At 48.9% G+C, this 21,223-nt stretch overlaps 1 protein-coding gene across 1 annotated transcript in view; it reads left to right on the top strand.

Annotated features, from left to right (window-relative positions):
- BACE2 (beta-secretase 2) overlaps positions 1 to 21,223 on the top strand; it is an 82,260-nt gene that overhangs the window by 33,490 nt on the left and 27,547 nt on the right. The window contains exons 2-7 of the mRNA XM_074352071.1: positions 272 to 360; positions 9,479 to 9,695; positions 12,833 to 12,961; positions 14,121 to 14,255; positions 16,218 to 16,319; positions 20,805 to 20,954. Of these exons, the coding sequence (XP_074208172.1) occupies positions 272 to 360; positions 9,479 to 9,695; positions 12,833 to 12,961; positions 14,121 to 14,255; positions 16,218 to 16,319; positions 20,805 to 20,954 (822 nt within the window). The remainder of the gene's footprint in view (positions 1 to 271; positions 361 to 9,478; positions 9,696 to 12,832; positions 12,962 to 14,120; positions 14,256 to 16,217; positions 16,320 to 20,804; positions 20,955 to 21,223) is intronic.

The raw sequence follows: 21,223 nt of genomic DNA, 5'->3' as shown, positions 1-21,223 counted from the left end.
ACCAGGGACTGAGAAAGGAAACCCCAGTTATTTCGCTGAATTTATCTTCTTTTAAGGTTTGGCATGTATCTGAGGCAAAACTGGTTCCCCCTCCTGTGCGAACTTCCTAATGGACTGTGTTCAGGGTTCAGTTTTGTAACAGTTTTTTCAATAAATTTCTGATCGATAGAAGTTTTTCCAAGTAGTAAATTGTTCTTGGTACTTCATTTTTAGAAGAAGTATTCAGGAGTGTAACCTGATGGTTTCTGTGTTTTTCCCTAAAAAATAAAAGCTGCAGATACTCGTTGACACCGGGAGTAGCAACTTCGCGGTGGCGGGAGCCCCGCACTCCTACATCGACTCGTACTTCGACGCGGAGAGGTGAGTGACGGGTCCGCGCCTGGCGTGGCAGGTTTGGGGGCACCGCAGGAGCCCTGCAGAAAGCACCGGGAAGAAAGCAGCCAAAAGTCTTATTTCATGTCAAGGGAGACGTGTACATGTGCGTATCTGTGATTGTCGGTGTGTGTGTACGTGTGTGCGTATGTAGGTATCTGTGTGCACATGGCGGCATGTGTATTTGTGTATATGCGTATATAGTTGTGTGCACGTGCAGATATCTGTGTGCACGTGCGTGTGGTGGCGTGTATACTTGTGTGTGGTGCACATGTGCGAGCATGTGTACGTGCACGTGTATACGTGTGCATTCGTTCCAGATGAACATAGGAGGGTTCTCCTAGTAACCTTGGTGCATCCTCATGAGATCTGTTCGATGCAAATCCAAGTCAGACAGGAGCCTTGTCATCATACTGGAGTTGCAGGGAGCACATGACCCTTTGCTGTTTCTCGAGCCCCTCCAGTCCTAGCATGGAGGTGGGCTCCAGCAGGGAGGGGAGCATTGGATGTGAGTGTGAGACTGTTGTGGGCGGTGGCTTGGAAAGCCACGTTTGCATCGCCCCAGTGTTCAGTGGGGTCAAGGTGGTTCACAGAAACCATTTCTATGCAGGCAGATGTGCCTGGAGAGAGAAATCCATGACCCATTTGGAAAGGATGTGTTGTGAGCACACAGCGTTCAGGCCTGAGACGGGGCTCCGCAGTTGTAGGCGGGGTTGGGAGAAAGAGTGGAGCCTGGATGGAGGTCTCTGGAATGAGGCCAGCTCTGCACAGTGCAGGCCTGGGACCCTGGGCCCCGGGGAGCTCTGGGTGGGCCCTCAGGAGAGCCACCGGGTCCTTGTGTGTGTCACTGGTCACCTCTGGAGGAGCCCGTGGGGTCAGAGTCACTGTCGTTGGTACCTGTTTCTGCCTTAATGCTCTGCGCATTTTAACTTCCCATCTGTTGTGACGCTAAGGTGTGGACGCCACAGCTAACACAGGCAAGCTGACACAGACTTAGCCTTTTAGGGTCAGGCACTGCTACATCACACTTCCCTGCTGCAAATCCTTGTGTCTTTCCTTTCTCGCTTTCCTCACCCTCAATCTTTTGTTTGGGGGAATAAACCCCGACTTTAGTTGGGGAAGAAAAGAAAGGACACACAGGAGGGAAAGTGACAACTGAGAAGCTTCTGAAAGTCCTGTTAATGAGGCAGGATCTTTTACACAGAAGCGCCCGCCTACCTCCTCCCTGTGCGTCTTGGTCTCCGTTTTGGTGGCACAGAGAGGAGTGGTCCCCTGGGAGTCCAGCTGGAGGGGAGTGGGGGCTGGTGCTCTGTGGGCCTCCGGGGCTACCATGATATATGGTTGGCCCCTCCTTCAAGGAATCAATGGCTTAATGTGGGACTCAGTGTGTTGACCACCTTTTATCGTTGAAATTCCCGATGGAACTCCCGGTTGCGATCAAGAGGCCGACGTGCACCCTGAAGTTCCTGGTGTAACCTCAGATGTGTGTGAGATGGGGCAAGGGGTGTGCAGGCGGGGGAAGGAGGTTGGCTTATGATGCACCCACTACCCTTGGCCTGTTCCCGCTCAGACTGTGGTTCATCCAAATCCCCGGCCCCAGACAGCCTCCTGCCCTCAGTCGCTTCATCATGGAACCAAACCTCTCTTTATTCATGTAGCACAGGAGGTCCAGGAGCCTAGAGACTGGCCCGAGTCCAGGCTGCTAGGCCAGCAGGTGCAAAACTTCAGTCCTGGCACCCCCTGTTTGTAACAAGTGCTTTGTAATGCCTTGAACTATGCAAAGGTAATATGTCACCAATGTATGTAATTCTGAATGCCCTGATGCAGTATGGGAGGGTGGGGGGATAAAAGAAGGCAATTTACAGGTGATCAGTACCTCAATATGTAAGCACTCTGGGTAGGAGACACGTGAAGTCGGGGGGTGTGTGAGGCTGTGAGCATCGACCTAACCATGCAGCGCCCAGCACAGACTGATAAAATCTGATTAAAACTGACTCCGACACCCAGAGCAGCTTGGGTTGATGACATGATTCTTCCAGATGGGTGAAGACTCTTGGTAAAGTTTCCCCCCAAAGTATCACCTTCCCTCAATGTGCACAATAGTTACATTCCGGGAAATGCCATGTCTATTACACTAGGTGAAGAATGTGTTGGTGGCAGAGCAGTCCCAGCTCTGCGTCTTTCCCACTGCAAGGCTCTTCCCAGACCGCACACTTACCCCGCCTCCCCACGCCCACCGCGGGCTCTGCCTGCCGTCGAGGAAGAATAGACATCTTTGGAGCTCAGGTACATCTTTAACGGTTTTCCTCCGCTGGAGTAATTTTGTTTTCCATCACACATCTGTAGACCTGTGATACAAATGGGGGGGGAAAAGTGCAGGACAGTCAAGCCAAGTTTGGGTGGGTGTACATCTACTCTATAGATTTAAATGTGCGAATCTAGTGCCGTGGGTGGTCATTTCCTCCCCAGCAGGTAAGTGCTGGGCTTTGATAAAGGTCGGAGTGTGCTTTTCAACCCCGTCATCCTTTTGCAGTGCAGATGCAGTTATTGAAACTTTCAAGGGTAAATAATAGTCCGTGTTACAAATGCTGGATGCGGTGTCATTTAATATGTGTACAATATTTAATCGGGGCGGTAGACACCTGGGTGTCCTCCTCATGTCTTCGACTTTGCTCGTTGTTTGCCTGAATCATGGTTTTCTTTCAGCCTTCAGTGGGGCCCATCCTTACAGCTTTCCTCCTGGCCAGGTTTGGCTTCGGGTGGCAAGTGGCTCCTGTCTTTCTTATTTAAAGACTGAGCTTCTCTGGTTTCTTCACACCTGATTTAATGTGAAGGCTCCTGGGAACCTCCCTAGCTCCCATGACCACTGGGCCTGCCTTCCTGCTAACCCCACAAGAGAATTCAGGGGTCCCTCCCAGCTTGAGCGCTCAAGTTTCTCATCGAGTTCTCCTTTTGTGAGCGAATAAAAAGAGATACAGCGGAACCTGCCAGCCTGAACCCAGGACCCCTGCATTGTCGGTTTCTTCCCAGTGGCACTTCCGTCATTCAGACCTTGACCTGCCTTCCTCATTTGCAAGTATTGCTGACATTTACTGAGTCCTCATGAAACTTGACCCCCTTTGGGCCCCCAGCCCTGGTACTGCCCTTCTTTTAAGGAGATCAGTGCTTCCACGGGGCTATCAGATTTCTTCTTAGCTGAATCAGATGTGAAGCCTCACATTTCTGAGTTTTAGGAAGTTCTGTTCCATCAACTGCATTTCTACTAACATATGCATGTTGCCGGTTAAATACTTGGTTAGATTTATATTAACCTTTCTTTCTTTCCTTTCCTCTGTTTTTTCTCCATGCTTCTCACAGGCTTTTGTTAACACAGATTTATTCTTATGACGATACAAATGATGAACGTAATTTCCTATGTCAATTATGTACGATTAATTTGTGTGATGCTTTCAGCGAACTTCCGCATTGGCCTAAGGTACACCGTCCACCATTGTGTCTGATGGAAGCGGAGAGAATGTCCTCACTTCCTTTCTCAGTGTTTGACAAAGGTTTCTTTTCTGAGCCGTGGCTCCTGCCCTGTGATGTTCCCGCATTTGCTTGTTCCTCTGATCTCTTTGTTATAACAAGGCCTCCGGTTGGGCTCGTCAGCTGCTGAGTCAAGTCCCGCGTCTCTGGGTGTTCAGGCTGAACGCTTCCTGGAACATTTCCCCGTAATTGGAGGTTTGACTTGGGGCTCTTTGACAAGATCTCTTTGATTTGTGGAATGAGCCGTCAGGCTACCGTTAGTCATTTGTGTCCCTTTGTCCCATCAGGAGCCCTCTTTTCGTGGTGGTGAATGTTCCAGTGAATTACTATATAGCAAAAAGACAGTCATGTAAGTTTTTTCAGATGTTTTTCTTCTTTAGGCAGTAAAATAGCCCCCAGCAGATTGACTTGATGAGAGACTCAATGTATTTATCCCCCTGACCTCATACTAATCTATTCAGGAAATTAAGCATATCTTCATTAAAACATCTCCTCCTCCTGTACTGTGTCTGGGGCGAAGCCCACAGAGTATCTGTGGCAAGGGAGCCATTTCTTTTCCTCAACTGATGCTGGTAAGTAGAATTGGAATATTAGTAAGTTAGTAGGTCGTTTCCTTAAGGAGCTGGACCCTTGAGGCCAAATGTCTCACCTTTCCGTTGACTGACCATTGGACAATGCATGGAGCCTCCCAGCACCTGCCTGTCCAGGAGGGGGCCCTGCCGTGCTGGAGCCACAGCGGTCGCCGCTGCCGAGGATACTGGGAAACCTCCGGGCTGAGCAGGCTGACTGAGCATCCCTGGGCTGTCTGCGGGCCCTTCACTCTGGCCACTTTCAGACCTCACAAGAGTAAGAGGGGTATCTGGTCACCTGGTCGAGGCCAACCATCCTCAAAGATAGACTCCAGACTCTGAAATGTGCAGAAGAGCCCCAGGCACGTCTTGGCAGAGTTTCTCAGGAGACTCGGCATTTCAGGGGTCGGATGGCTTCAGAGAAACAGAGCCGACCCCAGGATTCAGCTCTTCTGACTTCTGCCCTTCCACTGTCTGACTGTATGTTCTCTGAAAGCAACATGAGTTTCTTTAAAATAATAACACGTTCCGTGGTTCTTTGCTCCTCAGTTCAATTGATTTCACTTTTTGATCCTGCATCTCCCGAACACTCTTATCAGAGGCAGAATGTCTCCTGAATTTGGTTCAAAGTGGTTTTATTGCTGTGAGCGGACTTTTCCCGGGCTCCCCACATCCTTGATGGATGGCTTTCTGCATACCCAGGATGGACACTGCAAGAAGCAGCCAATCTGGGGTTTGCTCTCGATGTAGCTAATTAATGTGCAGCGCAATCGAGAGCCAAAGCATTTTAGTGCCAAATGCACCAAATGGAGAAATGCACTTTTTTTTTTTAAGCCTGGCACTGGGGAGTAAATATTAATAACTCTGAGAGCTGCTTACGGTTCATCTCTGGGGTTTTTGCTCTTTGAGGTTTAGTTCGAGGAGCCCAGGGAGTATGAACTAAGAATTACTTTCTCTCACATTATCTAGAACTGCGCTTTCTGCAAGCGTAGCTACTATTCACAGGTGGCAATTAAATTTAAATTAATTAATGTTAAATACAAGTTCAGCTCTTTAGACAAACTAAAAAGAACGGACAGTCCTTGACTTATGATGGGTCAATTTAGGGTTTTTTCCACTTTACGATGGTACAAAAGCAGTCGTGCTCAGTAGAAACCACACTTCGTGTTTTGGATTTTGATCTCCTCCCAAGCTGCTGATATGCAGGATGATTTTGTCCAGTGATACCAGGTAGTGGCCGCTGCGGTTCCCAGGCACCCACGCAGTCACAAGGGTGGACGACAGATACACCTGTAACCGTGCTGGCCCCAGACCGCATTGTCTTTCACTCTCAGGACAGTATTCACTAAATTACAGGAGATAGTCAGCATGTCATTACAAAATAGGCTTTGTGTCAGATGATTTTGCCCACCTGTAGGCTCATGTATGTGTTCTGAGAGTGTTTAAAGTAGGGCAGGATGTGAGGTAGGTTAGGTGCATTGGATGCATCTTTGACATCGATATTTTCAACTTATGATGGGTTTATCAGGATGTGACCTCGTCACATGTTGAAGATCTTGAATCACATTTCAGGTCTATAGCCACCTGTGGCTACTGTGTTGGAAGCATCAATAGAGAATATTTGTCATTGTAGAAGTTCTGTTGGACAGTCCTGGGCTAGAACCCAGAAGAACTCTGTTTTTTTAGAAATGTGAAGGCCCCTCTCTTCCCCTGACCATTGTAGCCAAGTCATACCCAAGACTTGCCTGTCTTCATGGAGCTTGTTGGACTTCATAATGAGGAAGTTTGGGATAGTCAGTAAGAATAAGTCTATAGGAACATTTTCTAGGGAAAAAATTCTTACATTTTCTAACACCAGCTCATAGATTGACTAAAGGTAGCAAGTGATTGGATAATTATAATACTAGCAGCTATTTTTGTTGTGCACCTGCTGTGTTCCAGGGTTTTGTTCTACATGGTTGACAGCATGACCTCTTTTCATCCTCAATGTTAACCCAATGAGGTGTGGAACTGTATTTCCCCCACTTTTCAGCTGAGGAAACTGAGGTGCAGAGCAGTTAAATAACTTGCCCCAGGTTGAAGTCGTGTCTGACCCCAGGCAGTGTAACTCCAGCTGCCTCACATCTGTCTGCAAATGGCACCGATGTATCCAGGATGTTTGCCCGTGAGGGAAGCAGCAAGTAGATCAGTGCACCATAGAGGACACGCTGAGATGCTGATGAGTCTTCTGTAGGCTGGACAGAGTAAGAAGAAGACAACTTCTCAAAATCAGATGTCTTCTGTATAGCACAGGGAACCATGTTAATGTCTTATAGTAGTAACCTATAATGAAAAATAATAGGAAAACGAATCTATGTATGTACAAGTATGACTGAAACATTGTGCTGTACACCAGAAACTGACACATTGTAACTGACTATACTTCAACTTAAAAAAAAATCAAATGGAAGACAAAACAACTTCTTAAAAGAAAGGCATGCTACTATAGCGTGCTTCGGGGGATAACGAATAATCTAGATCAGGAGCTGGCAAACTAGGGCTGACAGGCTGCATCCAGCCTGCTGTCTGTTTGTGTGAATAAAGTTTTATTGGCACACAGCCACACACGTTTGTTGATCTGTATCTGTGGCTGCTTCTTCAGGATACTTGCAGAGCTGGGTGTGGTTGTAACGGAGATCACGTGACACCCCCCCCCCCCACCAAGCTGAAACATTTATTGTCTGGCCCCTTTACAGGAAAAGTTGGCCAACCCCATGCTCCCTGATATCCTCTAAGCCTTTCAAAATAATTAGCCTCTTCCATTAACAACAGTTTGGTGCTGAACTTGAGGAATGACCCTGAATTGTCAAAAGGGACTGACAATTCAGTCTTTTCATTGCTTTTCAGCGTAAGTGTGTGCAGCCCCTGCTGTGTGCCAGGCGTAGCTGCATTGATGCTGGCACTAGAACTTGGCACTAAAACACCAGCCCTCAAGCGCCTGCATTTCAGTGCCCTCATTGTGTGCTTTATATGTGTAATTTCTGATGGGTCCCTTAGTGGTCCCTGTGCCTGGGGTCCATCCACTCTTACTTTTTGGTCTGTGCCTGCCCTTATTAGAAAATATGTGTGCAGAAAACGTTCACTTAATGCTGTTCTCTCTTGAAGATCATGGTGGAGTTAGCCAAAATAGTAAGGAAACATTAAAACTAAACATTCTTCATATTTCATATCCCATGATGGAGTTAGAATAAATTAAATTTCTCCAAAGTGTGTCTGCCAGACATTTTAAAAATAACCTTTTTTCTCTCTGATGATAAAATTTATCTATGCAGAAAATATGGAAGGGCCCAACCACAAGAGTGAATTTCCCTCCACAAAACCCCACCATCCAGAGGTAGCACTGTTACTATCTGAGTGTAATAAATTTGCTTTGAAGAAGATTCTGCCAGATGTACAAATGTTTCTTTGACCTTAATTTTTTCCTGTCACTGAAAATGTTTTAGTCAACAGCGTTTTCAGTGCTACATAATATTCCACCATTTGGATATACCATAATTTACTAAACTATTTCCTTTTTACTGGGCATTTAGATTGTTTCCATCTATTTTCTGTTATAAATAAAACATGAATTTCTGTCTGCAAAATGGACATTTCCGTAGGATCTGATTCTCAAAAGTACAATTATCAAATTAAAGACTGTTAACATTTTTAAAGCTTATGATATGTACCCCAAAAAAGGTTATATATTCTCTGACTTCCTGCCTAACTCCAAACAAGACCACACTAGTTCATATAATCCTACAGCAAAGACTTATTAACATGTATTAATGTTCAGAGATTTAATCTTAAAACAAAGTGAAGTGAAAACTGCAAACAGGAACACGTAGCAATGATCTGTTTGCTGATTTGACATTTGGCTTAGAAACTGCATAGTTTTCCTAAGGAGAGCATGGTTGGAATGCCCACATATTTGCCTAGATTGTTCACTGTGTTCCTTTCTCTAGTCTGACAAAGTTTTCAAACTCAAATGAGTGTAAGAATGACTATAGGATTGGACACCCAGGGCCTTGACATCTGCTGTTCTTTCTCCAGGATGTCCCCTCCACAGGCAGCCATGTGGTTCCTTGTCTTCATCCAGGTCTTACACAAGTGTCATCCTTTCAAAGAGGCCTCAGTGACCCACAGGGCCCTTGCCCTCCCCTCCCCCAGCTCCCTTCCCTGGACAGCTCTTCTCCCACTGTCCTTGCCTGTTTGTTCCTTTGTTCATTGTCTGTCTCTGAAATCCCGAGAGCAGGATTTCCATCACCCTTCCCCTTGTCTGGTCTTGTTCACGTGACTGTCTCAGTAACTCTTACCCTCAGGGCTGTGTGCGTGTGGGGCTGTCACAGCGATCTGTGTCACAGCGTATCATTCATGTCGTCCTCGTGTTTTGGTATGACTGTAACCAGCTTCCGGGCACTTGGGGCAGCCTTGAGAAGGGACCTGTGACACACCAGCAGGCAGCACGGGCCCTGGGGATGAACAGCCCTGGTGTCGGGCTGTGGCTTGGTCTTTATTCGTCACCTTGGTTGTGTGTGTGACTCTGAAACCCAGGCCACTGCGGGCGCAAGCTGGTGGCACCGTCCTCTGGGCTGCCAGCTTTTCTCTGTGTTCCAGAGCAGCAGTGCAGGGTCCCCGCAGAGCCAGAGGGCCAGGCGGGTGCCCACATTTAGTTGTGCTGTCCAAGGCCAATGCAGTTAAGTCAACACCTGACTTATGCGGTTGAACTAAGGCTCGGCAAAGACTTAAATTCGGGGGCCACATGTTAACCCCAGGACCCCCTCACACATAGCTCAGAAGACGCCATTACCCAAATGTTAGTTATTTCTTGGGAAATGCCACCTGGAGAGCACAGGCCCGATCATCATGAAGAATTGCTTACGTGGACCTTCTGTGCTTACTGACCGCTGCCTGGGCAGCCGTGACCGGCCGTCTTGTCAGAACAGGGACACGTGGACGGGATGCAGATCACGATGCCTCTTCTCTTTCTCCAGGTCCAGCACCTACCGCCCCAAGGGCTTCGACGTCACTGTGAAGTACACACAAGGGAGCTGGACTGGCTTCGTCGGGGAGGACGTTGTCACCATCCCCAAAGGCTTCAATAGTTCCTTTCTTGTCAACATTGCCACAATCTTCGAGTCAGAGAATTTCTTCTTGCCTGGGATTAAATGGAATGGGATACTGGGACTGGCTTACGCTACCCTGGCCAAGGTAAGAATAATCGGATCTGAGAAAACCCAGCGATGGGACAAGATTCTGAAAGCAGTGGCTGCAGGGCTGACAGTGGGGCCTGGCTGCGGGAGCCAGCGAAAGTCGCGTGGCTGAAGCAGACCAGCGCTCACACGATGAATTATATATCTCTAGGCATTTTTACAATTTAAGGTAAAGGGCAAGGTTCTTTGAAACTTCCTTCAAGGTACACCCATGGCATGACTTTTTCTTGTTTGTCTTTTGTCTGTTTTACTTGTACAGTTTACAGATGTTAACACACTCTGAATCACCTGGATTATAGTGTTTGTTTAGGAGTTTTTATTAGGGTAGCAGTAAAAGAAAACACATTTATTAAATTTGTATGGTCGAATGAAAACGGAGCCTCCAGGCGGCACTGGAACCACAGCAGGCAGAGGTGCCCCCGCCAGGCGGGGGTGGGGGGGGCATCGCGCGGCCAGGCCGGCGGTGGGGGGGGCATCACGCGGCCTTCCCCTCACCCCGGAGTCGGAGCACAGGCAGGCTGCAGGCACCCGGGGGTCTCCGGGCACTCTAAGTAACCATGCATCAAAGAGACTGTGGATCCCCTGTGCTCATTAGCATCAGGACCTTCACAAAACAGGGAAGGACAGAACTGAACGTTCTCCAGTTTGTGGCGACCCAAAGGAAGTCATGATGGTGTGCAGGAGGAGGGCGGCGGGCTGGGGGGGGTTTCCACCCGGAAGGGATGTCAGAGGCGGCGGAATTGGCACTGGGTGTGCCCCCCGGGTTCCAGGAGACCGGGTGGGTCTGCATGCACTTGAGAGGTCCCCTCCCCTGGCCTGTCATCAGGCACCACAGCTCCTTGTACAGAGCTGGGCTTTGAGCCAGAGCTAAGTGTGAAACAGAATCGTGGGTGCAGAAAGGCCTGTTTTCTCTCCATAAGGAATTTGTTCCAGCTCAAGTTTACTAGCGAGTGGTGCAGGCAGTGCGGGTGGGGGCAACAGGCAGGGGGCAGGGTGTGTCTGCCAGCGCTGTGGCTTCTCACGAGGCACTGGGCTGAGAACATCACAGGGCACCTTCACTGGAGGCTCAGGACTTCCCCACAAGGCAGACTTTGTAGGGCCAAGTCATTTCTGTTCTGGAGCTGGGTGGGCTGAGCGTCAGAGGGGTTCAGCCCTCGCCGAGGGCAGTCAGAGCACAGAGCCCTGTCTGTGCAGCCCGGATGGCTTCTGGGGCCCTGTAATAACTTAGATTCCTACTTGTAACAGACGGTGTGACCTTGGGCAGAACATTTGATCTTCACATGACTTTGAAAATGAAAGCAGTACGACTGATTTGATGCTGATTGTTTGGAAGGGGTTAGTGCAAAGCTAAATTATCTGGAATTAGTAACATGTAAAGCTTCCTTGAGAATCAGCTGCTTCAGGGTTCTTTTGAGTGTCTGGACTCCCCATGTCATCTTTTACCTTTTTATCTCTGAAGCTGCAAGATTTCCAACAATTGGCTTCACTTCCCCAGGACTGAGGAGACAAGCACAGGATTCGTAGGAAGTGGAGCAGGTCCAGAAACAGGGCTGGCAGAGGGGTCCGGGTGGGTGGCCCAAAGGCGTTTCTGAAGTGGGCTAACTGAACACCCAGTGCTGATCACAGAGTACCAGCCCCAGGTGCTTTGCACCAAGGATGTGGGTCAGAACCACCTGTGAGGTCTCTTGACATCACCGTTGCCTGGGTTCCAGAGCACCCCGGCTGGATCGGGCTCTCTTGGTGGGTCCTGGCCGCTGGTGTGCTTTTAAACCTTTAAAGGGGTAATAGTGATACCTGTCCTGTGTGCCGCACACTCGTCCAAGCATTCTGTGTGCACGGCCTCATTTAAGCCCCAGGGGAGCTCTAGGCTGCTACTGTCCTCCCCGTTTTACAGATAGGCAAACAAAGGAACAAATCACATGGTTATCGGTGGGCGTTGGAGCCAGGATGCAATTCCAGGCAGTGTTGACTTGGCTGCCCCCCAAGAAGGTGGACACAGACCCGGTCACTGCCAGACCCAGCCCATTTCAAGAGGGGGCTTCATCCCACTCCTTGACCTGAACCCCAAGTGTTTAGACAAAGATCACACATAGAGATGGTGCCAGGTTCTGCCAGAGAGCCCACGGAAGCTGAGAAAGCAGCAGGTAGGGGGCCAAATACAAATGAACTAAACAGATGGGGAGATTTCTGTCTGTTTGATCACAAGGCTCTCCTCCCTCCCTCCAGAATTAGATGTGTAGCACTTCTGGAAAATAAATAATCCCTATGTTAACCGCAGGTGGTCAGAGTATGCCTAGAGCATCTATGATGTTTCAACTGTTTTCACTCACAGTGACCAACTCTAATCGCTCCCTGTTGTCAAAGCCAAGTCTAAGTGTAAGTCTGTAACCTTCCCTCCTGACCACCAGCACCTGTGGCCCAACCCCAACTAAGACCTGTTCACAGACCCTCCCTTCTTTTCAGTCCTGGAGAAATAGGACTCTTCCCTGAAGGTATCGCTTCACGTAAGGGAGGCACCGAGCAAATTACTGAAGCATGGCTGTGGGGAATCAAGCCTTCAAACTTCAGGAGAATAGCGTCATTCCTTTACTGATCCCCAGAGGTCAGTCGACAGCTGGCAGAGCTGAGCCACAGCCCAGGGTCCAGGATCGGGGGTGAACTGTCCTCAGGGTCAGGTACGTGTCATTGGCGTGATGCACGACCTTGGCTGAAAACGGGTGAATCAAAACTGTTTCTGAAGCTGCCAAGGCAGCTCCTGGAGACACTGCTCTCTCCTTACTCAGAAATGTCTAAGATTAGAATCCACCACCTACCTCGGTAACCCACTTCCACATCTTCTCCCGCCCGGCTCACGAGGCTGTCGGGCGGGGTGAGCAGGGCAGCATCTCAGTAGCTTCTGGAAACACTGTCTCATTTTTACAACAGGGCTGAACCTAAAGGAAAAGTACCAAGTAGTAGGTAGCTCTGCTGGAGGTTCCTGAATTACTGCCCTTTAATTGTAAGCTTGTTTCTTGTTGAGCCGTGAAAAATACGACACAGGAAGAAATGCAATGTTGTGTTTCATGCCTGGTGCCTGCGTGGGATCCCTCCAAGTGCTGCGCTGAAGCCCTGTCCTCCTTTCTCACCCTCCCGCAGCCGTCAAGTTCTCTGGAGACGTTCTTTGATTCCCTCGTGGCACAAGCAAAAATCCCCAACGTTTTCTCCATGCAGATGTGCGGGGCTGGGTTGCCGGTAGCCGGATCTGGTACCAACGGAGGTAGTCTTGTGGGTATCTTTTAGTCTTAAAGGGGGGAAAATCACAAATCAGTGGGCAGTTTTTTCTGCTTTATTCAGACCCGGATAGAAATATTAGACATGTCGGCATACAAAGGTTCTGCAAAATTTCGATAATCTTGGTTATAGAGCCTTTATAAAAGGGATAAAATGAGGTGTTATTTTTCTCTTTCCTGATCATCCTGCTGTCTAGTAAGATGATTCCAAATTCCATTAAAATGTTTTTTTCAAATGTTCCTTTGAAAGATAACTGTTTCTGTTGGGTGCGGGAGGGGCACTGCGGAACAGTGGGAGCTGTGGCAGGAGGACCCTGCTCTGGGGAGAGGAGGTAACGGGGATGCCTGTAATGCCATAAATTTTGTGGGGAGACAGGGACACCTGCATATCCTCTCTCTTTCAACACACACACACACACACACACACACACACACACAGTGAAAGAGAGTCAACACCGTGGACGTGCTGTAGCCCAAGGCCCCCTTGATGGACCCTGCACCCAGGAGGTAGTGATGGGCGCCCTCCCATCGCTAGGTGGAGGTGATGGGGAGGTGGAGTGTACAAGAAGGGCCCCAGGCGGGGTGCTGCTGACCCCTTTGCTCTCCGGCTGTGAGAAGCACTCTCATCTGCTTCCATTCGCTAACAATACACCCACTCTTAACACCTTTTTTCATCCCTTTTTCAGGGGAGAAGGTAGCCTAGGATTGCGGAGTGTGCCGTTACACAGTTTCGCAAAATGAAGTTTTGATTAAGGAAGCTCTTTTGTTCTACTCCCATGCCAAATGCGTGGGGCAGGAAGGCATCCTCTGTCTTCTAAGGAATTAAACTTTAGTCGATCTAAGTGGTTAACCATCTTATTGCATTTCTTTGCTGGGGGTGGGGGGGTAGGGTGGGGACCTCAATATAATAAAGCTGGAATTCTGTGTACTTCCCTTAGATGAGGGAAGCCACCACAGCACCTTGCTTAGACTGGGGCATAATACTCTTTGACTTTTGGATACATGGCCCCAAAATGCTCCCTGTTTAATTTTCAGGCATATGTATTCGATTACAGTATCACAATAAAGTGCTTCAAGTGCAGTCTTGCCTCTCTGTGTACCTTGCTATATGCCTGTATGCCTTTCCTCTCATATCTAAGTGCTTTTCTTCCCAGGTCCTGGGTGGAATTGAACCAACTTTGTACAAGGGAGACATCTGGTATACCCCTATTAAGGAGGAGTGGTATTATCAGATAGAAATTCTGAAATTGGAAATCGGAGGCCAGAGCCTTAATCTGGACTGCAGAGAGGTATTTCCACTGTGATCTCCTTCTGTCGACTGTCTGTGTGTGCCTGGGTCATTTACATATTACAGCTGGAACCTGAATTTGAAATCAGAGGGTACATTACATTACAAGGTAAATCAAAGATTGATGACATTAAAAGCTATAGGGCCTTTTTATAGATAATTTCACATCAATGACCTCCCCTTCCAAAATGTTTCCTTCCAACTGCTTGTCTTAATAGGGGAGAATTAGCATCAAATGGTGAGTGAAGAGAACTGTCTAGAACTACATCGTCTTGGCCTGATGGTACCTGAACTCTGTCCTAGGGGAGGAAGTGAGCGGGGTTTTGTCCACGTGAGGGGACAAAGGGGGACTAAAAACAAGCAAAATGAAACCAGAAATAAATTGTCAGCTTTACCCTCCATTCACAGCTACGCCCCATTCCCCCCAGTACACAGTTCTCACTCGAAGAAACATTACACTCTAAAGACGCTTGCTGAGGCTAAAAGGAGGCAGACATGCACAGCTGTGAATCACGTCTCTCGTTAACCTTGTTCGCACCCCCGCTGGGTTTGGGCTGACCTGTGATACATAATGACATGACTGTGATGATCTGAGGGAGCCTTGGTCCTCTGCAACATTTGCAGAAAGGTTCATAAAACCACCAGCTCTTCATCAGCATTCATTATATTCCTACTGGCCATCACTTCCTTTCATTTAAACCATCACATTGCACCATAAATTCTCATAGACACCGATGCCTCTGAAAAACCAACAAAGGTTGATAAAGTGATGGTGCACTCCACTGTGGTGCTGTTTCAGGGTCCACAGATCTGTGTTTATTGTCCAAAGGCATTTGCCATTCCAGAATCCCAGTGGTAGAATCAAATGTGAGAATCTAAAATGAAGCACAAAATCCACGTGTATGTGTGTGTGTGTGAGAGGGTGTGCTGGAGAATATAAGCAGGTATTTGGAAGTTTGATCCTATATTCTTGTTTCTTTCCTGCCCGCCAGTCCACCAGCCACACCCCAGCAGAGCAGACGACACAACCCAGAATGCCCCGTCCCAGCGTTTCGGCGTGCTAGCTTCTCTTCCACATACAAATGCGATAATTTTGTGAACAAACTAGATCATATCTACACTGAACTTGTTTTTAAACTGCAGTTAGCTTTACATTTGAAAAGCATACGAATCAATTGCTCTATGTCAATTTCTCAAAATTCTTCCCTCTTGCCACCTGCTACCTAAACAAATCCTTATTTCATTTTGGCCTGATTGGCGTATTTGGTCACATGACTCCTGGGTTTGTCCTGGAAGCAGGAGGATGGAGTTGCCCATGACCCATTTCATTCCTGGGCAGCCTTGTTCATATGGTTATGTCCCTAGAGGTTGGAGTGGCTTCTCTGGGATTGGCCCACTGACCTCTGTTCATCTCACTCAACTACATGAAGAAAGACTGAGGCGGGGACAGGGCTGGCAATGCCTGCGTGTGTGCGAGGTTCTCCTCCTGAACGTGGCTTTGGTCCCATTCTAAATGCAAATCTGGGAGAGTCTATTGAAAAATTGCCCTTCCTCTTCCTGTGTCTCCATTAGGGGAGTAGAGAGTTGATTTTGCATGATTTGTATAAATGGCATTTAGTGTGTCATTTCAGCCTCTAAAGATAAAACTTTGTCTTTGGGGGATCCCTGACAAGGAATCTGGGCACCTCTGAATAAGAGCAATGCTCTGTCTTAGGAGGGCTGTTGATTTTGGTCCCATCACTTCCCTCTCCTGGCCTCAGTTTCTTCATCTGTGAAGGGAGAATGTTGGGCTGGAGAGTCCTTGGCTCCCCAAGTTATGAGAATACGAAGTGAACCAAGGAGGGACCATGACCACCAAGGTTGTCTATAACCGATGTCCTGGGATGGCAGGCTAGAGCCGTGCATCGAGGTGGGTGCCAGGTCCCTCACGTGCCTTCTCCCCACCTCCTCTCCCTGGTTCTAGTATAACGCGGACAAGGCCATCGTGGACAGCGGCACCACACTGCTGCGCCTGCCCCAGAAAGTGTTCAATGCCGTGGTGGACGCCGTGGCCAGCACGTCTCTGGTGAGTCCTCAAGATGCTTGACGAATCTCGGAGGTCACACCAGGTCATGACCGCATACTGGGGAGTACTACCATGTATTCTAACAGCCTCTGAGGATTTGGGGTTTTTTTTCAACTATTACTTATTAAGTTCACAGTCTTATTCTTTGATGTTAACCAGCCAGTCATGCCTTCACTTCAACCTCAGAGGACTCAGATCTGAAGGTGCAAGGCTTTTCAGTATTTCGAGCAATAGTCTAGTTGCTATAGCACTTTTTAATCTAAGGTGGGGGGGGAAAACCCTTGGTAATACACTATATTCAAGTAAGTAGTAAACCAGGAATATGTTTGTAGCCTTTAAAACAAACCAAAAATTGTACTCCTTTTTTGACTTTCATTCAAGCCATGCTGGGATTTTAATTCCTACTTCTGTAAAAGAACGTGATTCACAGAAAACAAAGGTCAGTCTGCCAATGTAATCATTACTTTATGGCCATGGTTTGAAATACAGTTAAAATCATGGTCAAGGACCACATGCCTTTTGAGGGCCTGGTTAACAGTGTTCCCAGTGTGACCCCAACTTTCCAGTTAGTTCAGTGCAAAAGGATGGACCATAAGATACTGACTGATTGGAAGGACCAAGGCCTCCGGGGCAGAGGAATGGAATTTGGTCTAGTTTCTGCCACGTAGTAGCTGAGTGTCTGGGAGGGGTTCATGCCCCCCGAGAGCCTCTGTGTTCTCATCATAGGGTTGTTAGGAGGGTTGAGGGTAAAAGCCTGGTATGATGGGCATGCAGTTAAGAAGAGCTTCTACCTAACACCCAAACCACAGTGCTACTACTATTTGCTTGGACGCAAGAGAAGCATTTCTCTTGGCTTCTTGGGCACTTTCATGAGCATCTGTTCACGCAGGACCACTCTTGCAAGATCACCAAACTGAGTGTTTCCTGCATGAAGTCTTTATCCTGGTGCTGACAGTCCCACTACTCCACTGGGCTGGCCGAATTCAAAGAACAATTGATAGAAGATGCACAGCGGTTGCTTTGTTACAGGTGCTATGTTACAGGGGACGAGGGGAGGAAGAGTGGGCTTGTGGTCGTCCCTGGCCAAAACCTCAAAAGTCTAAAACGGCTGTGGGCCGAGCAGCAGGCGAATCAAAGGATGAGGGCGGGGCAAATCAAGACGAGGCAACACCGAGGTCTTCCGTGAACTAAAAGCTCAAGAGAGCAGTGGACCAAAAAGCCAGAGCCAACTGCTGTCTTGTCTGATATCTGCTGAATCAGGAAAAAAAAAAAAAAAGACAGGTAACTTTTTTAGTTCCTTAAATTTAGAACACTGGCTGAAAAGCAGACGGTGCTGGAAATGCAAAGCAATAGGCTGGTTTTCTCCGATATTAAAAAGGTCCTCAGCAAAATTAACATGAGCATCTTCAGAATGTTTTTAAATTGAAGTATAGTCAGTTACAATGTGTCAGTTTCTGGTGTACACCGTTGTAGTTCAGCCAGAGCATCTTCCAATTAAATATTCCAAGCTATCAATGTTTTACAACCATCCCAAGGGCATGCTTGCTTACAGCATCAGTGTGGAACTCCAACAAGCCCATGACCAGCCCGGGCCTGGGCAGAGTCTGGGACTTCAGTGGGATGGGGGTCTGTGGCAGAGGGGTGCCAGCACTTCTGAGGTCAGCGAAGCATGTGTTCAGCAGTGACTGACTTTGTGAAGAAAAAAAAAAAAAGCACGAGGTAGAAGGAACAAGATGATGAAATCTGTTTGCCTTGTCTAAAATTATCCTCTGATTTCAGTGCCTGCATCAGGAAGGAGAAGCCTGGAGAGGCTGTCTGTCTTGGGCAGGGGGCTCCACGAGGGTGGGTGCTGTCTCTGTCTCATCGTGTGATGGACCAAAGATGCTCCTGTTCTCTCTCTGCTGGCGTCATCTCAACCAGTTCTCTTGGCTTGGGTTGTTTTTTTTTTTCTTTTTCTAGTTAGGAAAGAAGTGGCTTCGGGGAGTTAAACGCAGTACAGATATTGGGCTCTGACTCTGGGCCTGGACTTTTCAGATGGGATTTTAGAAATGAATGGTTTACTGGTCTGTATCTTGAGCTGTACCTGGCAGGGAGTTTTGTGTTTGGTGGGAATCTGGGTTCCCTTCCTACCCAGCTGTGGCACCCTCGTGGCTCAGGACCCTTCTCCATCTGTAAAACCCTGGAGCAGGATGACACCTTCTGAAAGCTGACTTCTGACGTTAAACTGTGATCCGAGTGTCAAAACTGTCCCCCCAGGGCATGAAGCTTAGCCCCCAGGGAGGTCTTCCAGATGGTCCCCCATCCAGTCCTGAGCTGTGCTCCTTAGGCAAATTACTTGGCCCCTCTGAGCCTCATTCTTCATCTGGGAATCTGAGCTCTGAGCCCACCACACTTAGCTCTTCTTGGAATCCAGCAAAATGACTGCCCCACCGCTTACCAACTCATCCCGCAAGGGGTTCTTCCCTGTGATGCATATTTCAGACCTACTTAATGCTTATAAAAGGTGGAGCTGTATTAAGGCCAGCATTAGAGACTTCACAGATCAGCAGTGACAGTTTCAGTGGAGAACCCAGGATGGGTGAAGAGCCCGCAGGGCGCCTTCTCCCCGTCATCCGCCCCCGGCAGGGAGGCAGCACCTGCCCTGCGGCCCCGCAGCAGGCAGCTCTCACTCATACTCATCCAGAGACACCAGTTCCTGTCCCCCTCGACCTCCGCAGCAGCCCTGCCTACCTGACTTACCTCTTCTCTCCGCTTCCGAAGCACCCTCCTCCCGGACTTCTTCCGGTCCCTGCTCCTCTTGTGGGGGAGGGGGACGTCTCCTTTGCGGGCCGGCCCGTTTCTCAGGGTGGGGCCTACGCCCCTCTCTTCTTTTTGTAGCCTCTCCTAAGCAACCCCATCCTCGGCTAAACCATCGCTTCCCACCCCGGGTCACTGACTCTCAAATGTGTCTGTCCAGCCCGGGCCGACTCCCTGGAGGTCAGACTCAGAGAACCAGTGACAGACACAAATACCACGTGGGCGCCTTCATCACCCACAACGTGCTGCCGAACTCAGATCCCTGATAAATGATCTCGGGTGGATGCATGATGGTGCCTGTGCGTCCCTCCCCGCCTCACCTCCCGCCCCTTCCTGTCCTGAGCGCCAGCCTCCCTGGCGGTCATCGTGTTGTCCAGCGGGGCAGGTTCCCTGCTCTGCCCACCCGCCCCCACCACGTCTCCCTGACGCCCACCCGCCCCTCAGCTCAGCTCGTGTGCTTCTTCCTCAGGGACCTTGAGGGACAGCACTGCCTCCCAGTCAGTAGTCTTCTAGCTCCGGCCCACACCCGCATCCCGTGCTCCCCTAGCTCCACCCATCGTGTTCTCCTAGCCCCGCCCCATCACGTGCTCTCCTAGCCCCGCCCATCACACGCCTTCCTAGCTCCGCCCATCACGTTGCTTTCCTGGCTCCCCCCCAACTCATGCTCCTTTAGTTCCGACCTGAGCAGGGCTCTGTGCAGCATGTGTTCAAAGAGGCACATTCAACACAGCCCCTGCGTCTGGGAGCCGGCAGGCACAGGGCAGGTCTGCTCGGGAGACTTCCCTGGGCTTGGTGAGCTGGCACAGCAGCAACACGTAAAAACTTGCAGATTCAGCCACTAGTGGACAAGCTAGTTCGCACTCCTAGCCCCCTGATGAGAGGGGCAGGTGGACATTCTGTGTTCTTGGCCATTCTTTTTTTTCCCCTACAAACACTACCTGAGTGTTTCCTGTGGGCTGCGGTTAGGACTATGGAAAGGGAATGGGGTGACGGACAGCAGACCTGAGTCCTTAGAGGATTCGGATTCGAGTGCAGGAAACAAAAGCTAACCAATTACACCAATGAATGTAGAATTATAGCTGCTGCAAGGAGAAAGGCCAAGGAGGAGAGCTGCATGGTGAGGTACCAGCATATTTTGGGGCAGCCAAGGAGGGTTCCCTGGGCAAGGTGGCATCAGAGCTGAGATCTGGAGGAGGAGAAAGATGGTCCAGGAGAACAGAGAATGCACACAGGAGGAAACTCGCTGGGCTCAGGGAATTCAGAGGAGAGGTGATAAGCGCCACACTGAAGATCTGGTCTCTCTTCTCTTTAGAGGTCATTGCCTACTGCTGTGTGACCTTGGACAAGTTACTTCACCTCTCTGTGCTTTGGTTTCCTCATCTGTAAAGTGGAGGGGATACTGTTACTGCACTGATTCGGGTGTTTGAGGATTAAAGTAATTATTGCTGCAAAGTGCTTATAGCAGTGCCTAATACCAGTAAGTCTTCCGCATGTCTCAGTAATTTTAGTAATTGTGATTTTTGTCATCACCATCACTCTTCCAGAGGACTGATGTCTCCGCTTCGCTGTCCAAATTAAGCATTGTTTATCGCTGTGGGCATCTGGCGAGGTGACGAGGAGAGCTGAGAGCTGCTTCCTGTTGATGTGCCAGACTAGTCATTGTTTGTCGCATGATCTTGTTTTGTCTAGATTCCAGAATTCTCTGATGGTTTCTGGACTGGGTCCCAGCTGGCATGCTGGGCAAATTCTGATACACCTTGGTCTTACTTCCCCAAAATCTCCATCTACCTGAGAGACGAGAACTCCAGCAGATCCTTCCGTCTAACTATCCTGCCTCAGGTATGAACTTGGATTTGTGCTTTTCTCTTTCTAACACAGACCGTGCAAAAGTAAAGCACTTCATGCAAGATGGGCATATTGGGATATTGCACCTGTATTAGAGAGCATTTGCCACGAGAATGCTGTGTAACAAACAACCTCGAAAGCTGGCTATTTTAATCTGTGAGCTTTATTTCTGCTCCGAGTCTGGGCAGGTCTGCTGGCCTCAGTGGGCTTGCTCACATGTCTCTGGGCAGCTGGTAGTTGGCCAGGGATAGGCTGGTCTCGGT

The sequence above is a fragment of the Camelus bactrianus genome, chromosome 1 (genome assembly GCF_048773025.1).
Source record: "Camelus bactrianus isolate YW-2024 breed Bactrian camel chromosome 1, ASM4877302v1, whole genome shotgun sequence".
In the NCBI taxonomy this organism is placed as follows: Eukaryota; Metazoa; Chordata; class Mammalia; order Artiodactyla; family Camelidae; genus Camelus; species Camelus bactrianus.
The sequence above is the reverse complement of the archived record's forward strand: the minus strand, read 5'-3'. Positions and strand labels throughout refer to the sequence as shown.